The sequence below is a fragment of the Narcine bancroftii genome, chromosome 3 (assembly GCF_036971445.1).
Source record: "Narcine bancroftii isolate sNarBan1 chromosome 3, sNarBan1.hap1, whole genome shotgun sequence".
NCBI classification, from domain to species: domain Eukaryota; kingdom Metazoa; phylum Chordata; class Chondrichthyes; order Torpediniformes; family Narcinidae; genus Narcine; species Narcine bancroftii.
Window position 1 is genome coordinate 349,214,616 of NC_091471.1, and position 18,204 is coordinate 349,232,819.

Here is an 18,204-nt window from a genome sequence, read left to right on the forward strand (position 1 = left end):
TGCTTGCTGCAGCCACACAGAGTTGTAAGTTATACCAAAGTAAAACCACAATATGCCAAGACTAGAAAAAATTAATAAAAATATCAAAGGATTGATTAATATTCACACTTTGATCAACTTTGTCCTGCAATTTTGCGTTTTTTTTTCCAGTTTAGATATGTTTTCTGCCATATTATTGATGTATTTATTCATTGTTACAGTTTTCTGGAACCTATTTGAGGTCATTGATACATTTGTCAATGGTATCCACTGTGTTGAAATGAAGAAAAAGATGTACACTTTTTATAGAAACATATCTGCTCCAAATAGTGTTTTATTTTTATTTTGGGGAAGCATTCTGCAATTTTTAACACAGGAAAATGCCACAAATAATAGCTTGCTGAATGACCAGTTGATCTATTTTTCCCAACACTGGTTACATCAGGAATGCTGGCCAATATGTTGAGAGAGCTCTGCTCACTGAGCAGCGCTGGAGGTTTTGTAAAACCCAAGTTGAACATTTTCATGCAGAACTTCTGGCTGCCTAACATTTTCTTGTAATTGTACTGAAGATTCAGTTGAGTGGCGATGAATGAGGTTTTCATTGCACAGCCTTTTGATCTGGGAACTCCAATTTTATTTACCTGGTGGCTGCTGAGCATGAAGGAAGAAATGTTATGCTAGGCAAATGTTCTGTTTGAGAACTTGAAATAAAATAAATAACTTTTAAAAATGGATTACTTTTGGACTCTTTATTTTGGAGTCCAGTACTACCTTACTTTTATGATACGAGTTAATTGTCATTTGTATGTCTAAATTTGTGTGTCTGTTCTCTCGTGTGCTCTCTCGCGGGTGCACACACACCCTCCCCAAACACCCCAGATGCACAGAAATTCTTGCTGTACCTACATAGGTACATATTAACAGAGGTTAATTATCTTGGTGTGTCTTAATATGTTGAATAGAATTGTTATTATGCAGCAATGGATATTTTTAAAATATGAAGCTTTCCAGTTGAGTAGAATTGCATTAAATGCTTCAATGTTTCACTTTTTGCAAAAGGTTGTTCTTTTCCCTGCAATTCTGGATAATTCACAGAATATAATATGAAATGATTAATTTTTAAAAAAACTTTATTTATTCGTTCAAAAAACAAATAATATATGACATATACAACAATTAACCATAAACATGAACGTTATTTTTTTATATATATAGAAAAAAAGTCCCCCCCCTTCAGCCAACTCTCCTAAGGATAGCCATAAAGAAAGAAAAAAGAAAAAATATTAAAGAATTAAATATACATATTAAGATCTAATCAATGTAAATTGAAATGTAAATATTCTGAATATAGCACTCATTAATAAAAAAATTATAATTATCACACGAAACATACGTAATTTTTTCCATTATTAAACAGTATTTCATCTCATTATGCCATCTATTAATATCAATCATATTTGTATCGTTCCACGTACTAGCAATACATTTTTTCGCTACGGATAAAGCTAAATCTACAAAAGCAAGCTGAAATTTATCTAATCCCAGGCCTTTCAGAGGTTGCAAACTACCCAATGAAATGATTAATTCATGTGTTTGTATAGTCATGTATGTGTGATTGAACTTTAAATTTGTGTTATCTTTCATGAAGGTATGTTTTGAAGAAATCCAATATGGATGGACGAGATGAACTTATGGATTTGACCGCAGTATCCAACAAGCAGCCAGTGAATAAATCCAACATTGTGATTGAGATTGTTGATGGATCTGCAGCTAAGTCGGATTCCAATGGATTGATCACAGAGACCAACTCAAGTGGAAGTGTGGACATATCTGCAGAAGAAAAAGACTTGACACAAGAACCAAGAGAGAAGGTTGAAGACACTGTCCAAAGGATAGAAGGTGAAGGGGAATTGCCAACTGAAAAGATCAGATCAGATCCGTCGGAAAAGCCAAGTTCTGGTACTGAAGACCCTGCTGTTCCTGAGCCAGTTCCCCTTCTAGAGAGCTCTGATGAGTTGGGCTCCAGTGTCTTATCCAAAGAACAAAGTCCTGTTGTTAATGCAATTCCACTGGCTGGACTACAGCTGGGCCAAACAGAAATCTACAGACATCAGTATACATCTGATAAACCATCAGAGGCAATAAATCCTTTTTCCACTTTGGCTGGTCCACCACATCCAAAGAAATCCAAAACTGTTCAATCATCTCCACAGGTAAGAAATTACCTTGAAATAAAATAGAGTAGGTGTAACAGTGCCCAATTTCTCCTGATTCCTTAATTTGCAGTAACAAGTGAAGTTATAAAACACAAATGTACTTCATTTGCATAGGCATACGGGGGGGGGGGGGGATGGGGGGGGCGGGGTGCAACTATCCTCCCAAATTCAGACAAACAGTGGGAACATTTGGGCAAAGGAAGAAGAAAATAAATCAGACAGAGAAAGCAAAAAGATAAATGAACAAAAACAGTGGTCCTCCTCCACCACATCCTGGCCAGGGGCGCCACGCATCTCGCCTCCAACCCGGGGTCCTGACATGGGCCGCACCATCCTCCAGGAGCCGGCTTATTGCTGGGGCAATGGTGCTCAGTGTCAGTGTTCAGGCTCTGCGTATATGCCGGGGCTGGCCCGTCATGTGACTGGATGGTTGCAGCCCAGGTGCAGGGCTGCTGCTGACGGATGGAATGACTTGCTGTGAACTTCCCGTGTCTCTAGGTGATGATGTCAGAGGATCTGTGTAATGTCTCCCAGCGTCATTCCCATAACAGCAGGCCTTCCCCTAGATGATGAAGCAGCCCAGGCCTGGGGATGGATGTGAGTCCAGGCCACAGACAGTGCAGGGTCAGAGCGGTCGGGGATGGCCCTCCTGTGCCCGGTGACTGTTTCACAGAGGAGGCAGCGGCCTGTGTCCAAGCCTGAAAGTGGCCTGAGCACAGTGCAGGCCCCATGTAAACTTTTGGGCAAATCAACCTCTCTGCCCCCCCCCCCACCCCTTAACCAAGAGTCCCATACACCCATGTTCATTTGCAGCAGAGCCTTTGATTCTTGCAGTGGGTACCTGAGTCTAACCATCTTCAGTTCCGACAGAGGTCTTTTTCTTTGCAAATGTCATCTTTTCTAACAAGTGTGGTTGTGATAGTTTGTATTTGGCATCCCGATCTTTCCTTCCTCTTTGAACCTTTTAAGACTGATGTTTAGTTTTAGCCATTTCCTTTTAAGTTGCCTTGTCTCTGAAATCATCTTAATGCCGAACTCTGATTGAATGTTCATGCATAAGCATTTATTCCAAATGTTGGTTTGCTCTCCCAGCTTTTCCTGCTTTAAGAAATCAGACCATCTCCAGTTACTATTAGGAGCTGCTTCCATTGATATAGTGCCATGTCCAAACCAAATATGCTTCCCAAGAGAAATGTTAACTCGTGTGCCAGGATGGTGCTGGCAAGAAAACCCATGCATCAGATGCGGCAGCAAAAAAGTAGCCTTTTAGGAAGTTACATTTAGGTTAAAGGTATCAAAAAAATGGTCGGCTAAAGAGGGACATAAATTAAGTAGAGGTTTATGGAGAAAATCAGAGCTTAGGGCATTAGCATTGGAAGATGCAGTCACTATTCATAGAACATTCCAGCACAGTACAGGCCCTTGAACCCACGCTGTTGTTCCCATCAATATAAACCTACTCAACAAACTTATCCTTTTCTACATCACACCCACAGGGAGACAAAAAAGGTGTAGTAAACGGGAAAAGAAGTCATAAATGGCGGAAATGTGGAAAAATGTGATGTTATACACTTGGGTAGTTTTTTTTTAAGAAAGACTTGATCTGAAATGGAAAAGGATCTTGGGTCCTCGTGCATGATTTGCAAAAAAATAAGTATTCAAATAGAAAACATGAAAAAAACAATGCTATCCTTTCTTGGGAAATTGAATACAAACGTAGAGATTATGTATGCACCAGTTATATAGGGCAGGGGGTACATCTGAAGTGTTATGTACAACACTGGTTGTTTATTTAAGAACTAATGCAAAACTGTTGGAAGTCATTCAGAGAGGTTACCAGGCTAATATCTGAAATGAATGGATGTTTACGAAAGAGAGATTGTACAGGCAAGGTTTGTATCTGCTGCAGTTTACATGAATGGGGGACAATTTCTTAAAGCATTCACAGACCGAAAGTGTTTTGACAGGATAGATGCGGGGAGGGTTTTTCTTCCTGTGGAGGAGAATCTAGAACTAGTGGGTTGTTATTCACAAATAGGAGGCTCGGATGTGAATGCTTTCTGAAGCTCATTAATCTTTGGAACTACTTCCACTGTCTTTGAGGAAGAGAGTTGTTGAATGTTTTCACAGCAGAGATAGATGGATTCTTGGTATTTAAGAGAGCTAAGTGGTCACCAATATGGGCAGAAACACAAAATTGAGGTTCTAATCTGATGAACAATAATCATGAAGGGCCGAGGAGGCTCGGGGCTGTGTGTTCCCCTTCTCCTAACTCCATAAAACATAGAAGCAGAAATAAGCTTTTCAGCCCATTAAGTCTGCCCCACCATGAGCTGATCCATTTTCCCACTCAGCCCGATTGCTCAGCTTTCTCCCCGTAACCTTTGATGCCCTGGCTAACCTAGAATCTATTAATCTCTGCTTTAAATACACCCAATGATTCGGCTTCCGCAACCACATGTAACAAAAAATTCCTCAGATTCACCACCACTAGTTTCTATTTTACTAGTCAGCAGCGCATTGAGTGAGGCAGAAATCTTTGGGTTCCTTGAAATAAATATAATTCAATTAAAGGAACCCACAGATGAAAGGGGTACAGAAGCCTGAAGTCCAGCACCTCTAGATTCCAGAACAGATTTTATCCAAGGCTTTCAGGCCTTTGAATCTCCTGGTATTAAAATACCATGAAAGAATGTTAAAAACTGGCAGGACTTTGATTCCAGAATTCTTATCCTAACCCTGACCCTGATGTGTTAAGGGTGCAAACATACATTGCTCAAATGTGTGGGGAAAAGTCATGGATCTAATTTGCCTTTTAGAGATATGGTTTAACTGCTTAATACAATGAGTGGAGGGATGTACAGGGACTACAGATGCTAGAATTTTAAGCTACACACAATCTGCTACAGGTTAAGCAGCATCAATGGGAGATAAAGGGGTTCCGACCTGAAACATCTCCCACTGATACATCTCCAGTAGCTGAGTTTCTCCAGCAGATTTTTTTTCTTAAAATGATGAGAAACTAATTTTCTGTTGACATTTTCAATGCTTAATCTTGGTCTTCCAATTTACAGGATTCCAGCTGGGAGGGAGGGTGGGGCGAGCAGTGTGTTATACCTGACTTTGAAAGGTTGGAGGGAAATACTACATCTGATTGGTGTGCAGTGACCCCTGCTGAATAGCACATGTCTGTACAAAGGGCGAGAGAAAGGTCAGGCTTGGCTGTGGTGCCCTCTGGAGTTGCTCATATACTCCTTGCTTCAAGTTCAAATGTTGTTGGTGTCTACATAAGCAACTGGATAGCAGAGTCTGACAGAGGGAGTAAATAAAGGAAAATCAGTAACAAAAATTTTAAAATATGCATGGGTTGCGAAGCATTAATTTTTGAGTTGTTAATCTATCACAGTTGAAGCCTGCAATTAATGCTAAATATGGTGTTCATTTGTTTTGTGTTAATTGCTAACAGGGAAATGGATTACATTGGAGATTGCAGACAAGATGGAGGTTCTGGGCTGCAACGTTACCAATTCTTTTTTTCTTCCACTAATGCTGCTCACCCACTGAGTTCTTCCAGATTCCAGCATCCCTCATATGTCTCTGTTGAAATTAAGTTCATGGATGACAACTTTTGCAGGGTGCACAAGGCCAGGAATGTTGCTAGAGACACAGTGGACATGGACTTCAGCAGAACCTTTGACGAGGTCTCTCATGGCCTGAAAGCTGAAATACATATAATCTAGAGAGAGCAGGTGCAGTGAACTAGGATTCACTGGTAGGGTGTTGTGCTGATGGCTGACCCTGCCTCCCGGCTCCTCCCCCATCTGCCCACATATAACCCTGGTTTCCTGCCTAAACCCAGAACCCTTCTGAAGATTACTGTTGAACCCTACCTTTAGTTATAAGGTAATAAAATCTTTTATTCATGCTACAGCAGGCCAATTTTGGCTTAGTAGTATCAGGTTGTTTCTCAGAGTGGAGGCCTGTGATGAGTGATGTGCCAGGTCCTCTGTTGTTTATCACACATATTAATGATTTGGATGAGAATGCTGGTGGCATGGTAACAAAGTTTGCAGATTGGTATTGTAGTAGACAATGAAGCAGGCTATAGATCAACTGGCAGATTAAATTTAACTCAGACATGTGCAAAGGTATACATTTTGGGAAGTTACACCAGGACAGGACACATGCAGATAATGGCAAGGCCCTAAAGAGTGTTTATCAACACTCCTTGAAGAGAGACGTTGGGATACACTAAAAGTTCACTAAAAGTGGCAACACAATTAGACACAGTGCAGAAGAAGGCAGATGGCATGTATGGTTTAGTTTATTCTCCCCTGTGCTTAACAAGTCAGCACTTTCTGACACCATCTTAGGTTTCAAATTTACAGAAAACATGGTAAAAGCAGAGTAACAAGATTAACATGACAATGGTGAAACTGGGTTCCCAGCATCTTAATGCAATGGGCAAATGAAATCAAATGAGCAATGTGGTTAGATGGCGATGCTGTCATAGCTCCAGTGATCCGGGTTCAATACCCAATCTCAGGAGACAAACTTTCTACAGACATTTCCTACAAACCCACAAACTCCCACAGTTTCCTAGACTACACCTCTTCACACCCTGTCCCCTGTAAGGATTCCATTCATTTCTCTCAATTCCTCTGTCTCTGTCACATCTGCTTCCAGGATGAGATTTTACATCCCAGTTCATCAGAGATTTTCCTCCTTCAAACAACTTAGCTTCCCCTCAATGACCATCAGCCTTTAACCGCCATTACCGGTACATCTGCCCTTGCCCCCTCCGCCATCATATCCCTGTGACCACAGGAGATGCTCCACCTGTGCCCACACCTCTTCCCTCACCACCATTTTGGGCCCCAAATAGTCCTTCCAATTGAAGCAACATTTCACTTGTGAATCTGCAGGGGTCATCTGCTGCATTCTGCTGTGGTCTCCTCTACATCCGCCTGGTCACAGACAGGAAATTGCTTTGTTGAGCAGCTTGACTCCTTTCCTGTTGCTCTATCTTGCTCTCCTCCCTTTTCCCTCTAACTCCTATATTTCGGCTCTGCATTCACAGAGCTAAACCTCCCACCTCCCCCTCTCAGTTCTCACTTTTCCTTTCTCCTGGCCTCCTTCTTCTCCAATTATCACCTTTTGTCTTTTGTCACCTTGCACCCTTTCTTTTATTCAGGCACCCACCTGCTTTTTCCATACTTAAATGAAGGGCTCAGACCTGTTAGATATCTTTACCTCCTATGGATACTGCAAGACCTGTTGAGTTCTTCCAGCATTTGTGTTTTTACTAGAATCCAGAGCTGTCTGTAATGAGTTTGTACATTTTACCCGCGGCTGCATGGGATTCCTCCAGATGCTCTAGTTTCCTCCCAAAAATGTACAGAGTTGTAAATTAATGGGTGTAATTGGGTGGCAAAGGTTTAAATGACTGGAATCTACTTTTACCATAAATGCCATTCTGAGTTGTTTAGTCATCACCAGGTGGATGGGAATCTGCTGTTAGTCATAGCAAATGCTCAGTATTCAAGGCTGGAATGGATAGACTTCCAGGTATTAAGGGAAACCATGGGTATCAGGTTAGCCCAAGAATTAGTTCTGAAGCAAATGGTCAGGCATGATCTTGTTGAATGGTGGAGCAGGTCTTTGGCTTGGCTTCGCGGACGAAGATTTATGGAGGGGGTAAAAAGTCCACGTCAGCTGCAGGCTCGTTTGTGGCTGACCAGTCCGATGCGGGACAGGCAGACACGATTGCAGCGGTTGCAAGGGAAAATTGGTTGGTTGGGGTTGGGTGTTGGGTTTTTCCTCCTTTGCCTTTTGTCAGTGAGGTGGGCTCTGCGGTCTTCTTCAAAGGAGGCTGCTGCCCGCCAAACTGTGAGGCGCCAAGATGCACGGTTTGAGGCGTTATCAGCCCACTGGCGGTGGTCAATGTGGCAGGCACCAAGAGATTTCTTTAGGCAGTCCTTGTACCTTTTCTTTGGTGCACCTCTGTCACGGTGGCCAGTGGAGAGCTCGCCATATAATACGATCTTGGGAAGGCGATGGTCCTCCATTCTGGAGACGTGACCCATCCAGCGCAGCTGGATCTTCAGCAGCGTGGACTCAGCAGCAGGTACAAAAACATGAAAGATACACCTCTGCTGTTTTCCTTTTTCTTATTTTTGGGTTAGTCTCTGGCTTCTATGTTCTGTGTGGCCTAATTTTATTTCAGAGGTATCAAATAACTCTCTTCATTCCAGTAGACTTTTTTTTCAACTTTTTGATTATTTCTTTCTTTCTCAAATGAGATTTTAGTTGAGTTATTTTTATGAAACTTTGTCTTGAATCCCTTTAGTCTGGAAAAAGGAAATTTATAATTATATGAATTTTAAGCCTTAATTCATCTTTTAGACATCAAGGAATTGTTCAGTTTAATATCAATATTTATTGTTATTCTCATTATAAATCTTTGAATCTCAGACTGTATATTCCAGTTCTCTGCATTGTGAACCTTTCAGCTGAATTTCCAGTCATGTGTGAAACATCTTTTTCCGGACATTGCTAAAGGCGCAGTATTACTTCACTTCTTTCACTTGAAACCGTATCTTCAAAACTCTAAAAACACAATGCTGGAGAAACTCAGAAGGTCAAACAGGGTTCTGTATATACTTGTGTAATAGTCAATCCCATGTAAAAGTCGCCCCTCCCCTTATTTATGGCCCCGACCACCCGCCCATCCAAGCTTCCAACCTCCTGACTGCCCATCCATCTGAGCTCCTGACTCCCCGACTGCCCACCTATCTAAGCTCCCAACGCCCCTTCACCCTCCCATCTGAGATCCCTATGCTCCAACTGCCTGTACATCTGAGCTACCGACGCCCCAGCTGCCAGACCATCTGACCTCCTGACGCCCTGGCCGGCCATCCATCTGAGCTTCTGATGCATCAACCAAGGAACCTCGTCCTGGTCACCTGCCCATCCAGTTTCCATCACCCTGACCTGGACTTACTACCTTGTCCCAGCCATTGGAGCTCCCATCACCTTTAACAGTGCAGGTACTTAACTGCAGTCAAAAGTATGACCCATGTAAAAGTTGATCCCAAAACTTGATCTGAAAAATTGGTGCAAAAAAACTCAACTATTACACTAGTATGTACAGTACTTGATGTAGCAAATATTAAAGTATCATATTCAGGCCAGTGCCTAAATAAAATGGTGGGAGGGTGGGGCTGGGGGTGGAGCACAATCCCACAAACGAGAGGTAATAGATGGATAAGGGAGGCAAGTCACAACAGCAAATGGGGAAGGGGATGGCTCTGATTGGAGAGGGGAGAGGGGAGAGGTGGAGGAAAGGAGACAAGGATAGGGAAGAGATGGAGAATGAGGAGTGGGCTAGCACAAACTGGTGAAGTCAATCCAGTTGCAGAATGCCTAGACGGATTATTAGATGTTAATCCTTCCGATTTATGGGTGGCCTTGGTTTGGCAGTGTATGAGGACATGGTCAGACATGGCGTGGGAGTGGGGCACTGAATTGAAATGGTTGGCCACTGGGAGATCCCAGTCATTGAGGCGGACAGAGCAAAAATGCTCAGCGAAATGATCACCTAGTCTGTGTCCAGTCTCTCCGATGTAGAGAATGCTGCAATGGGAGAACCAGATACAGTAGATGACTCCTGCAGGTTCACAAGTGTTGCTTCACTTGGAAGGTCTCTTTGAGGCCCCTAACGGTGGTGAGGCAGGAGGTGTTGGCGCAAGTATAGCACATCCTGCGGTCATAGGGGTATGTGATCCCTTCACTGTGAATTGACTTCCATGGTCCTCAACTAACCAGTTTTTGAGCTACTAATTTTTTCCTATGTTTATTTGATAGTTCCTAATTAAAAAAATGCAATTATAAATTTGATTGCTGAGTTTTAAAGGGTGCTGAATCAATAAAATTTTAAATTGAAAGTGTACATCAGTGTGAGCTTTAGCAATGAAGGGAGAGAGAATGTAAATGTTCAATATGAATTATAACTTCCACCTGAACTTTCATTTACTGATTAGGCTTAACCTGAAATTAGAACCAAGAGGTCCGTGCAATATAGTGGTGCCTGGATTTCTCCTGCGAGAGAAATTTTCGACTCTAAATGAAGTGCAAATTCTATATCAAACAAAATGAAGTTTTTGTTTCATGAAGATGTGAAAAGTGGCAGAAAAATCTATTTTTGGTGGCTTTGTCAGTAAAACTTTGTATGAAAGAGGCACTGAAAAATAATCCATTGGTTTATATGATAGGAAGTATTCTATGTGGTTGCCATATATTGCAGACTACATTTCCCATTTGGCTGATGGTATTGTGTAGTGTAACTGAAGATGTGGTCCTCCTGAATTTCATTTTTTGATAATTTTTTTGGATGACATTATGTTAATTTTATTTTCTGGATACTGCATTGTCTTTTGCATATTTACTAAGGATATAACTAGTGTGAATTATTTATTTATAATCTTGAACAGTTGTACTGAAACCACAATTGAAGTATTGTCTAAATCGTGGTTTGGCTCGCCAGTTGCCAAATTTACACTTTTTGATCCAGAAGTAATTACAGGGTTCAAAATGACAGCACAATAAAGACCTATTTTGTATTTTGCCCTGCCCTTGAAATGTTTTTAATAAATTATATTTTTTTAGAATTAGAAGACAGAAATGTGTATGTTGTGACATTCTGTAGATACTTGTCTGAAGGATTTCAGAATCAAATCAATGGAAGTGGATCTCCTCAGAATACTCAACAAGATGGGTCAAATCACTTGGTTTAAGCTGTGGCGCTGATAGGAGATGGCTTTCGGCAAGTGGATGGAATCCATTATCATAGAACATTACAGCATAGAAAACAGCCCATTTTAGTCTGTGCCAAACTATTAATCTGCCTAGTCCCAATGAGCCACACCCAATCCATAGCGCTCCATCCCATCCCATCCATGTATCCATCCAAATTTTTCTTAAATGTTAAAATTGCACCCTCATTCACCACTTCAGGTGACAGCTCGTTCCACACCCTTACCACTCTCTTTGTGAAGAAATTCCCCCTAAACCTTTCTCCTTTCAGAGGAGTCATGTGATGGAGTAGTGGCCAGTCAGGAAAACCAGCCCGTTCCAGGAAAATAGGAATAAAGTTAGGAAAAAGCAAAGCATAACAAAAATAGAGTACAAGAAATAGAAGATAAAGATACAGAGAAGAGAAAGAAAATGGCTTCCAAGGAGGAGAAAGTAAGAACAACTGGAAAAAAAAGTTAAAAAGTTGCCAGAGAAGAAAAAAGAAGGCATTACCTGCAGGAAGGAACAGGACGCTGGGGTGTCAAGGAGCGCCCGACCCTCGAGGTCGGTGTCTGCCCTACAGAGTTGCGACCCACCATCTGGTGCACTACAAAAATGGCTCTCAGTGCGCAATCAAAGGAGAAAGAGGACATCAGCGGGAGGGGGGGCTCAGCGGAGGAATGGGCTGTCACAGAGCGAGCAGCTGAGGGACACCAGGGAAGACAGACGGAAGGAAGATCGACAAGAAAACCAACGTCAGGAAGCACAACAGACGAGCAGCCCAGGAGGGGAGGAACAGCAGCAAGAGGACCAGCAAGAAGAGGCCCAACAAAGAGATACAAGCAGCTCATCAGGAAAAACAGAAGAGACACAGACACAAAAAGAAGAGAAGAAGACACAAACACAGATACAGACACAGAAGAAGAGGAAGAAGAAGACCAAGATCTTCACAGAGAAATGGGAGGTAAGACTGATGGATAAAGAGAAATAGAAGGTAAAACTGAGGAACAGAATATAGATAAAATATTTTTTGAAGAACTAATGTGATCACTAAAAGGATGGTTGTCATTAGAGTTTAATGCAATTAAAAGGAAAATGAAAAGAACAGAAGATAAAATGCGAAGGTCAGAACTGGTCATGACAGAAATAGGGAAAAGAGTAGAATGTGGAAGAGTGGAAAATGGCTGTAGAAATGGAAGTAAATGACTTAAGAGAAAAATTGGAAGAAAGTGACAAAAAAATTAAGGAGACACAAGAGTTGTTATCTCTGAAAATTGGTATGTTGGAAAATTATAGAAGGCGAAACAACATAAAAATAGTGGGGCTGAAGGAGGGTGAAGAAGGCACAGACATGAAGGAATTTATAAAAGGATGGACCCCGAAGGTCCTGGGAATGACAGAAATGCAGGAAGAAATGGAAATAAAAGGGGCACACAGAGCATTAGCTCTGAAACCACAGACACATCAAAAACCAAGATCCATCTTAGTAAAATTTTAGAGATATATGACAAGAGAAAATATACTGGAACTGGCAAGGAATAAAATTAGAGAAGATAATAAACCATTGGAATACAAGGGTCAAAGAATATTTTTTTACCCAGACGTAAGTTTTGAACTCTTAAAGAGGAGATAGGAATTTAATACAGCAAAATCATCTTTATGGAAAAAAGGTTACAAATTCATATTAAGACATCCAGCCGTGCTTAAAATATTTATACCGGGGAGCAAAACAGACTGTTCTCGGATCCAGAGAAAGCGCAAGAATTCACAGAACATTTGCAGGACAGGAGAAGAGATGAAGAGATGTAACAAGAATGAAGAATGGCAATAAAGTATATATAAAGATGTAAAAACAATGTATGTGTAAAGAACTAAAGAGGGAAAAGAGAAGGGAAGGAAGGGACTAAGGGGGGAAAAAGAGAGAGCTTTGTTATATGTGTTTTAAAAAAGTGTTTTCTGGAGAGGGGTGGGTGGAGGGGTATAACCATCACTGCAAAATCAGTTGATGCTGCGAACAAGGTCACATTCCAAATGAAAAGGGGAGTTGTGGTTGCCCAGCAAGGGGTATGGGGCAATTCAGAGAGGGGGGAACTTTTGGGGTTAAGGTATTAGTGGATGTGGGAACTGCGGGGGTACTTTATGTCTTAAATGTGTTGTCATATATTAAGTGTAATAAGAGAAAACTAAGAGATGAAAATGGGGAAAAGGGGAATTATGGTGGCGAAAAGGTAAAAAAGAGGTGCATGCAGATGGCCATGTTGAACTATATGACTATAAACATTAATGGAATGCATAACCAAATTAAAAGGAAGAGGCTACTAAATTTATTGAAGAAGGAAAAAATAGATATAGCATTTGTGCAGGAAACGCATCTAACTGAAGCGGAAAATTACAAACTAAAGAGACACTGGGTAGGGCACGTAACGACAGCATCCTATAATTCAAAAGCTAGAGGGGTAGCCACACTAGTTAACAAAAATGTACCAATTAAAATAGAGGAGGAAATAATAGATCCGGCAGGGAGATATGCAATGATAAAGTGTCAGATATACTCAGAATTTTGGAATTTGCTCAATATATATGCACCTAACGAGGAGGATCAAAAGTTTATGCAGGATACTTTTTTGAAGATTGCAGACACACAAGGAAATATATTGATAGGAGGGGATTTTAACCTTAATTTGGACCCAATGTTAGATAAAACTGGACAAAAGACAAGTAAAAATAATAAAGTAGCCAAATTTATGTTTAAATCAATGCAGGAAATGAAACTTATGGATATATGGAGGAGGCAACACCCAAGAGAGAAGGAATTTTCATATTATTCGAGTAGGAACAAAACTTACTCAAGGATTGATATGTTTTTGTTGTCAGCCCATATACAAGGGAGAGTTAGGAAAACTGAGTATAAAGCTAGACTATCAGATCATTCACCCCTATTATTAGCAATAGAACTGGAGGACATCCTACCAAGAACATATAGATGGAGGCTAAACTCCATGACACTTAAAAGACAGAAATTTAGGGAGTTTATTGAACTCCAAATTAAAACATATTTTGAAATAAACACAGGATCAGTGAAAGACAAATTTATATTATGGGATGCAATGAAAGCCTTCATGAGAGGACAGATAATAAGTTATGTGACTAAGATGAAAAAGGATTACAATTGGGAAATAGAGCAGTTGGAAAGGGAGGTACTAAGTACAGAAAAGGAATTAGTAAAAAGGGATGATATAACAAAAAAGAAAGAATTGGCAGACAAAAAAATTAAATACGAAATATTACAAACGTACAAGGTGGAGAAGAACAAATGAAAATAAAGCAAAAGTATTACGAACTGGGAGAAAAAACACAAAATATTAGCCTGGCAACTTAAAACAGAACAAGCTAAAAGAAGGATACTGGCATCAAGGAAAAAGGACAAACAAATTACATATAATCCAACAGAGATTAATGAGAACTTTAAGGAATTTTATGAACAATTATACCAAACTGAGAACGAGGGGAAAGATGATAAAATAGAAGACTTTTTAGGTAAAATTGAACTGCCGAAATTGCAAGGAGGAACAAAACAAACTAAGAAAACCATTTGAAATAGAGGAAATACAGGATATATTAAAAAAGCTGCTGAATAATAAAAAACCAGGAGAGGATGGATTTCCTCCTCTCCTGGAAGTAATGAACCAGATAGAAGAAACACAAAACTTTCCAGATTCATGTAAGACAGCAATAATTACATTAATTCCAAAGATGGGGAAGGATCCATTAACACCATATAGACCAATATCTCTACTTAACTCAGACTAAGATAATAGCAAAATTATTAGCAAACAGATTGGCCGATTGTGTACCTAAAATAGTAAAACAAGATCAAACTGGATTTATTAAGAAAAGATGAACAGCGGACAATGTCTGCAAACTTATTAATCTCATCCACGCAGTTCAAGGAAATAAGAAACCAACAGTGGCTGTTGCTCGAGACGCAGAAAAAGCCTTTGACAGAGCAGAGTGGAATTACTTATTTAAAGTATTACAGAAGTTCAATCTACCAGAAAAATATATAAATTGGAATAAAGCATTGTATAATGGATCATTGGCGAAGGTAACAGTAAATGGATATGTATCGAGTCACTTTAAATAAAGTAGGTCAACTAGACAGGGATGTCCACTATCCCCCTCATTGTTCGCCTTAGCAATAGAACCTTTGGTAAAACTGATAAGAATAAAAAAATAAAATAAAAGGGATAAAAATAAAGGCGAAGGAGTATAAAATCAGCTTATTTGCAGATGACATCATAGTATACCTAACAGAACCAGAGGTATCAGTAAAAGAATTACATCAGAAATTGAAGGAATATGGAGAAATATCGGGGTACAAGATAAACGCAAATAAAAGTGAAGTGATGCCAATGAGTAACGCAGACTATGCAGAATTTAAAAAAAGAATCACAATTTAAATGGCAAGCACGAGCAATCCGATACCTAGGGATCAGGTTAGATAATAACTTAAGCCACTTGTATAAACTAAATTATCAGCCACTAATAAAGAAATTGCAGGAAGACTTAGAACATTGGAAAGAATTACCGCTAACATTGATAGGGAGGGTAAACTGCATTAAAATTAATGTGTTCCCAAGGATACAATACTTATTTCAAACATTACCAATTCCCTTAACAGAAAAATTCTTTAAGGAACTAAAGAGAATAATAGGGAAATTGTTATGGAAAGGGAGGAATCCAAGGGTAGTGTTAGATAAATTAGCAGAGAGGTATAATCAGGGTGGTTTACAGTTAAAAATTTTTAGAAATTATTATAGAGCCACACAATTAAGGTATTTATCAGATTTTTAATCAGACAAGGGAAAAACCAGACTGGACTAAGGTAGAACTAGATAAAATAGGGGAAAAGGTGCCGGAACATGTACTTTATAAGTGGGATGAAAAGCTGATGCAATATAAAAACTCACTAGTACTGCATCATTTACTTAATACGTGGAAGAAGATCCACTTAGAAAGGAAAAAAAACTAATGATCAAATACTAAAATTACTATTGACGCAAATCCGCTAATCCCTTTTACAATAGACAACCTTTCCTTTAGAGAATTGGAGAGAAAAGGAATCAAAAGAATAGAAAACTTTTTTGGGAAATAATTTATTAACATTTGAACAGATGAAGTACAAATATGGAATAACTCATGGTACAATGTTTGCATATCATCAATTGAAAGCTTATTTAAAGGATAAATTGGGAAACAGCTTGAGATTATCTGAAGGAAGCAGCTTTGAATATGTGATTACAGACACAATGATAATCAAAAGATTTATAACCAACACGTACATTAAGCTGCAAGATAAGGAAAATGAAATAAATTATAAACTTAAGCAGAAGTGGGAAAAGGATCAAAACATAAAGATAAAAAATGAAGTATGGGAAAAGTTATGTTCTGGAACTATGAAGAATACAATAAACACAAGGTAACGCATGATACAGTATAATTGGTTACACAGGGTATATATCACTCCTCAAAAATTAAAAAAATGGGATTCAACATTATCAGATAGATGTTTTCACTGTAAGAAGGAAATGGGAACAACATTACATGCAACTTGGGCATGGACGAAAGTAAATACATTTTGGGAAGAATTAAATCAGATACTAAATCTTCTTCTTTCTTCTTTGGCTTGGCTTCGCGGACGAAGATTTATGGAGGGGGTAAAAGTCCACGTCAGCTGCAGGCTCGTTTGTGGCTGACAAGTCCGATGTGGGACAGGCAGACACGGTTGCAGCGGCTGCAGGGGAAAATTGGTTGGTTGGGGTTGGGTGTTGGGTTTTTCCTCCTTTGCCTTTTGTCAGTGAGGTGGGCTCTGCGGTCTTCTTCAAAGGAGGTTGCTGCCCGCCGAACTGTGAGGCACCAAGATGCACGGTTTGAGGCGATATCAGCCCACTGGCGATGGTCAATGTGGCAGGCACCAAGAGATTTCTTTAGGCAGTCCTTGTACCTTTTCTTTGGTGCACCTCTGTCACGGTGGCCAGTGGAGAGCTCGCCATATAACACGATCTTGGGAAGGCGATGGTCCTCCATTCTGGAGACGTGACCCATCCAGCGCAGCTGGATCTTCAGCAGCGTGGACTCGATGCTGTCGACCTCTGCCATCTCGAGTACTTCGACGTTAGGGATGAAAGCGCAAATAACATACCAAAAAAACAGAGATATTTCTTTTAAGTAACATAAGAAGTAGAGAATTAGGCCGAAAATTGGATAAAGTTTAAAAAAAAATTCATTATGATAGCCTTAGCGATAGCAAAAAAAAATGTATAATGTCAACTTGGAAAATGGAAGAGAGCATGAGTATACAGCAATGGTACATGGAAATGAATAAATGTATTCCATTGGAAAAAAAACATATAATTTAAAAAATAGTCACAATGTTTGAACAAATTTGGGACCATACATGGAACATATCAGAGAGTGCTTGCCTACGACCTCCATCCCCTAAAATGAGAATGAAAATAATGAAGATGATAAGAAGACAAAATGATGAGATTCAGTGTGTAATAAATAGATGATGCATTTTTCTTGTTTATTTTCCTTTGTGTGAAAATATTGTTTTATGGTTTTATTGTATTGTATATGTTGAATATTTATGGGTTTTGGAGGGGGTGGGTAGAGGGGAGGGAGGGAAAGGTGGGGGGGGGGAAGGGGAGAAAAGACCACTGTGTAAATTTAATGAGATATGTTTGTACATATTTTGGTTGATATGGTTCATAGTGTGAAAAATAAAAAAATATTTTTAAAAACCTTTCTCCTTTCACCCTTAACCCATGTTCTCACCCAACCTCGGTGTAAAAAGCCTGCTTGCATTTACTCTGTCTATATCACTCATAATTTTGTACACCTCTATCAATTCTCCCCTCATTCTTCTACAGTTCAGGGAATAATGTCCTAACCAGTTTAACCTTTTCCTGTAACACAGTTGTTTCAGTCCTGGCAACATCCTTTGAAATCTTCTTAGCATCCTTTCAATCTTATTGATATTGCTTCCTGGAACAAGGTGACCAAAAAATGCACTCATTATTCCAAATTTGGCCTCACCAATTGTCAAGAAACTTAAAATACTCAAGTCTGGCCTTGTGAGGCTTACCGTCCATTCAGATTTAGAAGTTTTCTTTTAATCAGAAGAATTGTGAAACAGCTTTTTGTTTCAGGC

The 18,204-nt window shown here is 39.8% G+C and overlaps 1 protein-coding gene across 2 annotated transcripts in view; it reads left to right on the forward strand.

Moving 5' to 3' along the window:
- Positions 1-18,204, forward strand: part of aspscr1 (ASPSCR1 tether for SLC2A4, UBX domain containing) — a 223,055-nt gene that overhangs the window by 75,981 nt on the left and 128,870 nt on the right. For both annotated transcript variants that reach the window (XM_069929671.1, XM_069929670.1), the window contains exon 7: positions 1,631-2,195. In XM_069929671.1, coding sequence (XP_069785772.1) covers positions 1,631-2,195 — 565 coding nt within the window. The remainder of the gene's footprint in view (positions 1-1,630; positions 2,196-18,204) is intronic.